Source organism: Sus scrofa, chromosome 6, assembly GCF_054392235.1.
Source record: "Sus scrofa isolate SSC_HxYL_T2T_F1_AM1 chromosome 6, Sscrofa_HxYL_maternal_Yorkshire_Landrace_v2.0, whole genome shotgun sequence".
Taxonomy (NCBI): Eukaryota; Metazoa; Chordata; class Mammalia; order Artiodactyla; family Suidae; genus Sus; species Sus scrofa.
Window position 1 is genome coordinate 30,076,422 of NC_139388.1, and position 12,152 is coordinate 30,088,573.

A 12,152-nucleotide genomic window follows, 5' to 3' on the forward strand; every position below is an offset into this window, starting at 1 on the left:
CTAATGTCCTGGCATAATTATTCTATCCCCACCCTCTGCAGAGCTGGCGCTTCCTAAAACATTTCTCCTCATCCTAGAAAGCTGGGGGTTGGGGTATCACCTTTAATGCTCACTGGACTTGAGCTGAACCAGGAAAGCCCAAGAAGCCCATTCTTCTGATGGTAAACCTGAGGCACTGGCCATCAGTTGCTTTTCCTGTTGAGAGGTAATAGAGAATCTGGGGGGACGATGAGGATATCTGATACCCCAGTAAGGGTCCAGCCCAGGCAAGTGTGGATTGCTAGGTCTAAATCCCACCTAGCTGGAGCTCAGACCTGTGAGGTACCTGTTCTGGGCAGAGGACATGGGAGACTGCTGGTGACAGCAATTTGGGGCCCTTGCAATTGCCCGCCCACACGGCTCACCACCCCCTTCCCCCCCTCCCGCCTTCCGCCCCCACCATCCCCCTTTGGGCCGGAAGGAAGTGGCAGATTCTCTTTAATTTCCTCTTGGCAGTGAGAAGCAAACAATCGGCTACCACATCTTGTGGGGCCTCCCCCGCTTACTGGGAGGGGCCTTCTGACCTGGCGGGTGTTCTGACCAAAGGTCCCTGCCCAGCACCACCCCTGCTTCCTCAGCTGTAAACAGGCTGCTTCTCCTCCCCTTTGCAAAGCTCTGTGGGGACAGGGGATTCCCCTCTTGGCCAAGGCCGTGCTCCTCCCTTCTCCTCAGGGTCAGGCCCCTGTGCTAGTCCACACCCCTGGCCCTGTTGACCCGAGTCAGGGGTTGGGCCGGTGAGGCCCCTGTCTGCGTCCTGGGCAGCCCCTCCCTGCACCCACACTTGCCCTTCTGCATGCAGATAAGAATACCACGCTAGCACTGCTCGTTGCTTCCCAGAGCCCATTACTTCTGACCTTGGGCAAGTCCTTGCTGGGCCCAAGGGCCCTTCGCTGGGAGTGGAATCGGCTCAAGGCTTCCTGCTTGAGGCTGACTGGAAGATAAATAGACCAGCCCTGCGGTAGAGACTGTAGCTAATGGGGTCACTCCATACCAAGGCTGACCTGACTAACTTCCCAGGCCAGACTAACTTCCAGAGAAGGGCCCCCACCCAGGAGAGAAACCGAGGTTTGGTCCAGTCTCAGCCCTCAAGCTTTAGGCACCATTTATTTCTGATTTTTCAAAAAACTGTTTTAGTCAAAAAGCTGCCTTGGTCTTTCCTGATACTCCACCCAAAACAGGAAAGACGGAGAGGCTCCAGTGGACCCCTTCCATAATCCTGAGCTAGTCAGAGATTGTGGGAGGACCCTGTGTGGGCCAGGTACCAAGTCTTAAGATCCATTTCCGTGGGGGCTTGGGCTCTGTGCTCAGACCTCTTCTCCCACCAGTCTGATTTCCCTGGGGAAGCCCCTTCTCTGGAGGGGTTGGATTCATTTCTGGACTATGGGGAAGGAGAGGTCAGCTGTGAATATAGAGGTTAGAGTGTGGGGACTTTAAGGGCCCAGGAAAAGTAGTGGGGAGAGGGTCAGTCTCAGGGGAGCGAGTGGGGAGGGACTAATATGTGTTCCCTGACTGAGAACGTCTGGAAAAGATCCTGGTTGAATATGTTGCCCCTTAAATGGTCTCACTTTATCCCACCTAACTACCACCTGCCCTGGTGTCAAAGTGACCTGACCAAGACCTGGGACCAACTGGAGGGCCCAGTCAGGACTGAAAGCTCCATTCACTGTTCTCATCATGCCCACCTTAAACTCATGCCACTTAGATGCCAAACCCCTCTCTGGGGTAGTAGCCATCACACTTATCCATCAGTCCAGCCACTTTGATTGACGACTTCCTCTTAGCTTATCACATTCTGGGGACAAATGGTTTAAATATGAGCATGAGAAGGAGGGATAAGGCTGGAGAGGGCTGGCAGGTCTTCCGAAGGCCACAGCAAGCAGATTGGACTTGGTGCAAAGGCAAGCAGGGAATCCCTTGCTCCTGCAGTCCTGCCCGCTCAGTCCTTCCAGGTGTCACTCCTGCTCAGAAGTCTTCCCTGGCTCTCCAGTGCCCTCTGGATCAAGTCCAAACTCCTTGGCCTAGCATTTGAGGACAGAGTGCTGACCGTGTATTCTCAGTGCCATGTGCTGACTCCAGCAATCTACTTTCTTCACTTGTAGTTGGCTGGCATTATTGCCTCTGCACAGATAGGGAGCTGCTCATTGGCAGTCCTTGTGTCCCCTTTGGTCAGTCTGGATGTTGGGGTGGGGAGCGGGCACAGAAGAAAAATCAAATAAGAGCTCGTGGGGTGGGGGTGGGAGGGGGAATGTGTGGTGTGGAGAGAAAGAGCTTTTCTAAACTCTGACTTTCCTCCAAGGCTTCTATTCCCCCTAATGTGGAACTAGGGGGGCTGGACTGAGCTTAACTAGACCATCCCATGGCTCAGAGGCCACAGGAGAGCCTTCAGTCATGGGGGCTCAGAGCCAAGCTTGTGAAGCTTATGAAAGAGATGGTTTTCCCTCAACTTAGGCCTGGCTGGCATTCACACAGGAGGGAGAGGGGCTGGACAGAAATGCACGCAGCCTGTGTCCACCTGCCTGGCCCAGTCTGGGCGACTCTCTATTAAAATGGGTCTCTGGGCCTCCTGGCTTCGCAGGGTTCTCAGAGGGCTGGAGGTGGGTCATATGGTCTCCTGCCATCTCAGAAAGCTTTGGAGCTGGCCTGAGGAAGAGCTTCTGAGGGAGGTCTTGGCCTTAGCTAAGGAAAGGGAATGGGGAGTGTGTGTATGATGTGTGTATATTGATTCGTCACAGCTTGCAGAGTTCTCAGCCATTGCTGCCTTTCTCACAAAGGTGGTGACATTCTTGCTGCAGTTGGTGCCCACCCCTGCCCCAGCCCTTATCACTCCAGGTTAGGGTTCTCAGTTTCCTCCAGAGCAGAAACCTTCCCCAAGTCATGGCCCCTTTTATGTGTTCTCCAGGTGCACGGTGGCTTGGAACACAGAGGCATTGCTGACCATTTAATGAATGGGTGGGTTTTTCAAGCCATCTGTAGTTTCTGTAGCCCCTTCCCAGTGCTGGGGTGGACCTTTCTATGGTCAGTCTTCCTCTTGCCTTTCCCCTCAGTTGGCTGAGCCCCTGGTTCAGGTAAAGTCATATCTGGAAGCAGAAGGCACATTTTCTCTCTCCAGATGACAACCTGGGAGGTATTATGGGGAGGTTGGGGGAACACATCCTGAAACTGCATTGTTTTATGAGGAGGAGGATGTGAACTGGTGAAGCTTCTGGGGCCTTTTACTATATTAAGGGTCATGTTACATATAGACCAGCCATCTCCCTGGGCAGAAGTTTGCAGTTAGTGTGGCGTTGGGGCTCTAAATTCCACACTTAGGTCTTCAAAGTTGAGATCCTGTGAAGGCAGGACAGCTTATTGGAAGGATATTTCACCTACTTAATGCCATTCGCTCTCTCTCCTTGACTACTGTTACCTTCTGCTTCTATCCTCTCCACTCAATTCAGTGATTCGTTCAGAATTCTGAACATGGAAGTCTGCTGCTCTAAACCCTTTCATGGCTCCCCACTGCCCTCAGGAATAAGTCCAGATACCTTGGAGTGGCATGCAGCACTCTGGCCATTCATCTGGTCTTACCTTTGCTTTCTGTTCACTGCATATACTTTCTGGTCTCTGAGTCTTTGGATATCTGTTCTCTGCAGGGAACCATTGTACTCCTTGTCCATCTCTCCAAATACCTCCTAGACTCTTGGGAAGCCTGCAGCCAGGGGGATTATGTACCTTCTCTGAGCTCTTGGCACAGCCCTAATCTCTGCACAGTGATTATAGCTTTGCTGGCCTCCCCTCCCTGATGCCTGAAGGGAGATTAATTTATCTGTGTCCCCAGGACCAGCACAGGTATGAGTACAGAGAACAGGGCAGGAAAAGTTTTATGACCTCAGGGATGAGCCAATCCACGATAAACGTCTCAAGTGCTCTCTCTGCATGATCCCAGTCCTCCTGACCTTAGGCCTAGTTGGGCTCTCCTCAGGGTCCCCTGGTAGCTCAGGTTGCCAGTCCACATATTGAGACATCTCTGCACTCTTCTCCAGGGCCTTTGGGATATGTTTGGGCTCTTGCACCTACACGCAAGCTTCTGAGCCACAGCACCCTGGTTACTCTGGCAGTGCACTTTTAAGGATGCTATGCCCCTCCGGGCCTGGAGCTAGGGGAGTTGGTCTCTGCCACCTCTCCCTGCTCTCGGTCCACCTTGTGCCTAAGTAAACAAGCCAGGCTCTGCGTCCCTGGGCATGGCCTCCACCCCAAGCCCCAGGAGGAGACGTCTTGGATCGTCTCAAGGGAAGACACGCCCGCTGGGGAGAGGCCGAGAGTGAAAACTGTTCTTCAGACAGTGTAATTTCCTCCCCACTAACGCGGTTCGACCAGCACGATCTCTCTGACTTCCGTGGATGTGCGACAAGATGCAGAAGACACGGAGCGCCTTGGGTGGTGCGAGTTCACCACAGGCTTTCCCATTCAGTCTGCCTGACTTCCAGCACGGGACAGACCTTGCTCATGGGGCTTTGCCGAGGCCTCGAACGCGCCGACTGTCCTGGAGGGAGCAGCTGCCAGGTTGGGTGGTGGGGACAGACAAAGACTCATCCAGCGGAGCAATGGCCCCGCCCCCCAGGGGTGGGTCTGTAGCGATGGATAGCTCAGACTTGAGACTCGCGCAACCCAGGTCTCCTCTGGCTCCGCCCCACCTTAGGTGGAAGCTCGATCCAGTCCCTGCCTTCTTCAGATTCCGCCATTGAGCTTGGGGTGAGGGTATGTGACATCCACGTACCCTCCCGGGCGCTGATACCTTCCCCAAACCCAGTCAGCAAGAATAACCCTACAGTTGCTCGTCAATGGAACCATAATCCCAAGGCTCTTGTGCTCCTTCCACGACATGGGGTCTGCCCAATAAGGAAAGGGATCTTCTCCGATTGGCTGGTGGTGGGCCCCTCAATCCAATTACGTTTTGGACCCCATACCGCGGTGCCGGGTCCTATTTCAGAAATAGTTGAAAGAATACAGGCCAAACTACAAGTCCCAAGAGGTAGCAGGGCTAGCTAGCGCTCCTTAGTCACGTGACTTCCTTCTGCGGGACTGAGTCACGCGGTAGGGCAGTGAGAGGGCGGGGCCGTCGGGCTAGCCCGCGAGGCCGGTGGCCTATGGGCTGCCAGGTCAGATGGGCGCTCGGTAGGGGGCGGGGCCGGGCGCGCGGCAAGGCGCGGGAGCGCGCCGGTGGTGGTGGCGGCGGCGGCGGCTGTGGGGGGGGCGGGGAATATCGTCTAAGGCGACCGTGCCAGCTTGGGCACCGACGACTGGCGGTGACGGGGGTTCCTAGGGTGTTTCGGCCCGCGGCCAGTATTAGAGTTCGGAACGAAACGCTCGGCGTCGCGGTCCCCGCCCGGAAAGTTTGCTGTGGAGCTGCGACCTCCTGGCCGGCGCGGCCCGGCATGAAGCGGCGCTGAGGAGCCGCCGCCGCTGCCGCCGCCTGAGGAGGAGCCGCAGCACCCTGGGCCACGCCGATGACTACTGCAAATTGTGGCGCCCCCGACGAGCTCGACTTTAAACTCGTCTTTGGCGAGGACGGGGCGTCGGCGCCGCCACCCCCGGGCTCGCGGCCTGCAGGTGGGTGCCGGGCGGGGCGAGACCGCAGAGCGTCTACTCTTCTCGCTCTCATGAGCTCGTCCCCTCCCTATTCCTTTGGTTGTCCCAGGTCTGGTTGTCGTGTGTGTGTGTGTGTGTTGCTGAGGAGGCGTGTAGGTCGCAGCGACGTGGAAGTGGCCGCAGCTTGGCTGGAAGCAAACTGGAGGGGAACTCGACTCCGGGACGCTGTGGCCCCTGGACGCCCGGGGTTTGGAGTCTGAGGGTCCGGGCTGCTGCCCAAGTGGCGTCTGGTTGTCGCTGCTTTGCCAGCGTGGTGCGGAGGAAATGTCCCTATGAAGTGTAAGCAGGCTTGGTTTTTCGTCTATTCTAGGTTTTAAAAACAATCTTTATTTGAACGATGCGCATTCTGGAAGTGTAGGAGTTCTCTAAAATTCGAGCACATGTCTGTTTAAATCTACTTTGGTAGGAGAGTAATGCCTTAGTGTTAACGTCGACTTGTGCAAGTTTAATATGGCCCACATTTAATTCGAGCTGTAACTATAACGGGACTTTTCTGAAAACGATTTCTTTTCTTGAGCAAAGTGTTTCAGAAAATTTTAAGAAGTGGAGTACCTTGTTCGTAAATCTCCTAGAAAGTTCTGGAAGTACATTTTTATTTTGAGAAAAAGCTCACCTCACAAGATGTTTTAAAGGAGATCATGAATTGTGAAGAGTGGACACCATAATGCTTGGAGGTCAGACCAATCAGGAAATAGAAACAGGATGGCTGGGGACTTGGAGCTCTCCTGTGACCTGGTTTGGAATACTGTGGTTCATTAAGTTCAGTTTTCCTATTGCATTTGCAGGCGAATTTCAGAAGGAAGGTGGATATGTCTAATCTCCATTTATTCTTTCCGGGTATTAAGCGAATTACTTCATGTTGATATTGATGCTCAACAGACTGTTCTGTAGGGTTGCACTAAAAAACACATCTGAATGTATGGCATAAGGAAGTATTTGTATTATCAGTCCTGTTAGTATTTATATGTTAAATGTCTTTTTCAACGTAATAGTTTATGGTAGTAGTTATTTCTCGGTTGCGTTTATTTCAGTTCCACTGACATCATCTGAGCAGCAATTATGTTGAAGGTATGTTAGGTACTTTGTAGTGTTATGATGGATGCACATAACCCAAATAACTGTTACTAGACTGACTTGAACGGTGATGCATGTTACAATAGTGGTAGAAATGGGAAAAGTGGCATTTGTGGGAAAAGTAGCATTCAGGACTCTTGTTTGAATGAGTATTTTCATCATGGAGAAGATAGTTAATGATGTAAGCAAACTTTTGGAACACAAACTTGATTAGAGCACATTATATATATACCACATACATGATCAATAAAGATGTTGACCAAACAGGAGAATATTAAATGAGTATCATCATGTAAGTAGGAGCTGTATATACATCTGAAACAGTACGTAAATGACATTTAAAAGCTATGGAAACAGCTTTTTAAGAAATTTTTGCCATAGTCCCTGATCCCAAACCATTTTGATATCAAAATAGATCTAGGGATTAAGGTTGAACTCCCGGAATTTGCAAACTTAAGCTTGAGCAGTTTTATTTGTGACAAAAAGTTCACTATACAATAGTCTAGTAGCTATTTTTTGATAGATTTTAAAAAATTAGAGTGAAATACACGTGACATAAACCATTTCAAATTGAATGATTCAGTGGCATTTAGTACATTCACGATGCTGTGTAGCCACCACTTCTGTCTAGTTCCAAAACATTTTCATCACCAGAAGGACACCCCAAACCCATTAAGCAGTTGCTCCTCATTCTCCTTTGTCCCCTCCCAGTCTCTGGCAGCGTATTCCCTGGTCTGGGTTCTGTCTCTGAATTTACCCATTCTGGATATTTCATCTAAATGGAATCATACATATGTGACCTTTTATGTCTGGTTTCTTTCACTTAGCGTAGTGTTTTTGTGGTTCATCCATGTTGTAAAACGTAGCAGTACTTCATTCCTTTCTATAAGTGAATCATACCCTATTGTATATATATTCCAGTTTGTTTTTTCATCCATTGATGGACAAGAGCTATTTCTACCTTTTGACTATTGTAGATAGTGCTGCTATGACTACCTAACAGCTAATTTTAAAATTCTATTGAAAAGGTTGTTATGTATTCAGAACTAAGATTTCCAAGTTATTTGGAAACACAAAATTAGTTTTCTTTTTTCTTTTCTTTTTCCTTTTTTGTGGCTGAGCTAGCAGATGTGGAAGTTTTCCGGCCAAAGATCGAACCCATGCCACAGCAGCAACCCAAGCTACTGCAATGACAATGCTGTATCCTTAACCGTCTGAGCTACCTAGGAGTTCCTAGGTTTCATTTTAATAAGCGTAATTATGAATGTGTAGAACTAAGTGGATTAAATGACATACTTTTAGGATGATTATATGAGTAAAGTGGGCCATGAGAGTAAAATTGCTTGGTAGAGTTCAGATCAATATTGGGTCATATTAGTGCGTTTGTTTGTTTCTGGATTCTCTTCCTCACTGGAATGGAATATTCCATGAGGGGAGGGATAATGTCTGTATTTTTTTCATGGATGCCCATCATAGTGCCTTTAATATAGTAGGCGTCTAGTATTTGTTCAGTTATTGAAAAAGTACTGCTTACATTTTGAGTCAGTGCTTGCTGTTTCTTTGTGGTAGAGGAAGTTGATGAGACTTCTTTCACTTCTTTGGCTTTTATTGGTCAATTCTCTAAGACAGCAGATATTGGAAATTTGGGGCTGCAGGTTTTTCTTCTCTCTAAAGATTTGAGAGTACTTGCATCACAGCTAAATTTCCATACAGAAGATTTTGGGAAAATATTTGCGTGGAGGGATAGTGGATGGAGACAGATGACAGGCCAAGGAGCTGAATTTATTGAATATCCTGAGAAAGCATGTTGAATAGACATATGATGATTGGACACTTGGTAACATCAGATACACTGCGACCCAAAAGATTATTGCTTACTGAGGTGTTTTGGCATTTTTCCATTAAAGAAAATTTAAGACCCTAAAGTCTGTAGCTTTTTTTTAATATGAGGATAGTATTAGCTTTCATTTTTTTCCAGTTAAGAATGAATCAAGCTATTATGTTTAAACTTCCTTTATTTAATACCTAGTTTCAAAATGACCATATACATCAGTAGTAAATAGAAAACTTAAAATTGCTGAGTGTTTAATGTATTTCATTAACATTATTTGCCATTGTTAAAAGGGCAGCTTCTGGTATTCTATTTTAGTGTATTGATTATATATTTCCAATTTAGTTTATGTTATAATTTTCTGTTTCAGATTCAAAGTTTCATTCTCAGGATTTGTTCATTAATATTGACTTTCTAGTTTTGAATGAGAGTCACTGGGAGGAGTGTGTGCTGTAGGTGTGTTATATCTTACCTACTGCTGCTTTTTAAAAGGGGAGAAATAGCTTAGATACAATATGTATTTTTGTAAGAAATTCACTTTATGCTAAGTGTAATTTTGTCAGATATCACTTTAATATACAACTTTGTCCTATGCAAAGTTGAGGAACTTTTTCTAGATCATCATTATAGTTGTTATAGTGTTCCTATTTTTAGTGCTCAGACATTTGATTCCTGTGTTTTTTATAATTTACTATTTCTTAGATAATTTCATTTTCTCACTTTTTAGGTTTTTTTCCCCCCTTGGGGCTGCAGCAACTTGATAAGCAATCTCAGATCCCAGACCCAGGGATTGAACCTGAGCCGCAGTGCTGAATTGTAACCACTAGACGACAGGGAGCTCCCTTATTGATAATCTTTACTCAGCTTTTTTGTTTTTTGTTTTTTTTCTTTTTCTTTTTTTTTGTCATTTGTCTTTTTAGGGCCACACCTGCAAATATGGAGGTTTCCAGGCTAGGGGTCCAATCGAAGCTGTAGCCTCTGGCCTTCTCCAGAGCCACAGCAACAGAGGATCCAAGCCCCGTCTGCGACCTTACACCACAGCTCATGGCAATGCTGGATCCTTAACCCACTGAGCGAGGCCAGGGATTGAACCAGAATCTCCATGGATGCTAGTTGGGTTTGTTAACTGCTGAGCCACAACAGGAACTCCTATTTTTTAAATCTTGTTTTAAGTGAGATAATGTATTTAAAGCTCTTAGCACAGTCCTTGTTTCAGTGGTACTCATGAAGTGGTGATAGTTAATGTTCTTAAAAAACACATGCACAAAAAACTAATAGATATTTTTTATTTTCTCCTCTTTCCTAGACCTTTTTCCTGTACTGAACCAAAATACTGAGAGTAGGGATAGGTGGGAGATCCAGTCTTTTAAACCTTACTTGGATGAGTTTCAATATTTTTCTTAGATATTTTAATTTTTTCCTCTTTTTTTTTTTTTTTTTTTTTTTTTTGTCTTCTTGCCTTTTCTAGGGCCGCACCTGCGGCATGTGGATATTCCCAGGCTAGGAGTCCAGTCAGAGCCATAGCCACCGGCCTACGCCAGGGCCACAGCAACGCAGGATCCGAGCCGCGTCTGCAACCTGCACCTCAGCTCACGGCAACGCCAGATTCTTAACCCACTGAGCAAGGCCAGGGATCGAATCCTCAACCTCATGGTTCCTAGTCTGATTCGTTAACCACTGTGCCATGACGGGAACTCCTTAATTTTTTCCTCCTAATTCTATTATTCTTATCAGTGTTTACCTCCTTTCTCTTATCTTACTAAATATAAGTACTGGCAGTCACTTTCTTTTAATTATGTCTTTCTGTTTTCTTGAATTAAGTTGTTACTGACTCAGTATAGTGTGAAAGATGGTTGATTTGCTAACCATACTAAGTATAATTGGATATTTAAATCAATATGAAAAAAGGGAAGTAGCTTGTATGGTTTCCTGTAGAAATTAATGGTGTGTTTGCAGGGTGCGTTAGGTACTGTAAAGGAAGGTTATATTATTGCTGAATCTTAATGTTACACCATAAGTCAGCTTTGTCTTTAGATTTGAATGCAGTGAGAATATAGGTGATTGAGTCAATGATAAACATTTCACTTGGAGGAATAATGTAATATTCTGTTTTTTTCTTTGATACCTTTCCTGATTGGGGTAGAGGATATTGCTGGGGATATTAGCAGAATTTTGTGATGGAGATTAGTGAAAAATGTTTTAGCATGGGGAAAAGTTGAGGAAAAAAGATTTCTGTGTCATGTTGTTTTGTTAAAACTTTATCATTATAAGAGCGTTGCTATACATGCGCTTTCTTAGATTTTCCCATTTGCCAATATAGAAGGGATATTTTGGCATATATTCCAAACTTTTAGCAGAGGTAATACTGTATTAGTTCTTTTAAATGATATAAAAATGAAAACTTGGTTATTAGGTACTTTGCCAAGAAATTGTGGGGGTCTAGTAAGGCTTGAATCTTAAGTATTTAAGGGCATTTAAGATATTAACTTAAGGGAAGTGTAGAATCAACTTACTATTACTTGCCTTTCCGTGGTAACCAGTAAACAGCCTAAAATTACTGTATATACTTTTATTGAAGCAGATCCCAAACTCTGCTTTTGAGTTTTATTCTGTATTTGTTTTTTCAGTGAAGTGTCATCATCAGGATATTTTGGAAAGAAAAGGTGGAGTTCATTTTTCTTCAGAGGAAATAATAAATAAAATACTGATAAATAAAATGAAAACATTTTAAGAGAAGATAATGAATTGTGTTACTAATTGTGAAATTTAATGCATACTTTACTTTCCTTCTTAGTATTGAGTAGTTGATGATTCAGTATGGTGATATTTTATTTTAAATAAGAAATGGGTTTGGTGATTCAGTATGGTGGTGTTTTATTTTAAAAAAGAGATGGGGTTGAGGAAGCCCTAATACAGCGAAGTCAATTGCATTACTCTTAAGAGATAGGAAACCTGAGTAGGTTGTGCCTCATTTGATAGTAAGCCGCAGTTTAACTGCTCAACAGCAGTAATATAAATAAGGGAGGTGTTGTCTAAAGTTGTCCTGGTGGGTCAGGGGAGTAGACATAGCAGACTTGGCAGTAAGCCTGGCTTCTAAAACAAAATCCAAGTCATCAAATTTGCCCAGGCATGCCATATGAGGCTCAAGTAACAGTGGAATTTAAGAGGAGTGAATTTGTTCAGGGAGGCTTAAGAGTCACAAGCAATAACAAGTTTTTTAAAACATCCATAATTTTAACTCGAACATAGCATGAGTCTACATATGTTTCAGCATTTCTGATAATCTTTATATAATTGTTCTGCATAACTCTCACCTGTTTGCCTGAATTCAGTAAACTTGAGAAGAGGGGAACTCTTGGAACTGTAAGATTAAAGCACAATGATCTGAGTTGTCTATGAATTGATAGTTGAAATTTAATCATTGGGACAGTTCTAGTTAACATATTGGTATTCCTGTGTGTAAGGGAAGTACATGAAAGCATGAAATTCCCAGGTACACTGAAGAAGTAACTTAAAGGCTTCATTTTCCCTCAAAATGTACAGTTTCACTATATCTTATGTTACAGAAGCAAGTGAGATT

The 12,152-nt window shown here is 45.6% G+C and overlaps 1 protein-coding gene across 14 annotated transcripts in view; it reads left to right on the top strand.

Moving 5' to 3' along the window:
• The first annotated feature begins 5,192 nt into the window (after positions 1 to 5,192).
• The window catches only part of NFATC3 (nuclear factor of activated T cells 3), a 140,581-nt gene continuing 133,621 nt past the window's right edge, over positions 5,193 to 12,152 (top strand). For 12 of the 14 annotated variants that reach the window (XR_014805694.1, XR_014805695.1, XR_014805696.1 and 9 more), the window contains exon 1: positions 5,193 to 5,628. Coding sequence is in view for 5 of the 14 variants with exons in the window: in XM_021094123.2 (XP_020949782.1) it covers positions 5,526 to 5,628 (103 nt within the window). In the remaining 9 variants the exon portion in view is untranslated. Of the gene's footprint in view, positions 5,947 to 12,152 lie in introns of all 14 variants that reach the window. The other 2 variants (XM_021094126.2, XM_021094128.2) reach the window with 2 other exon arrangements.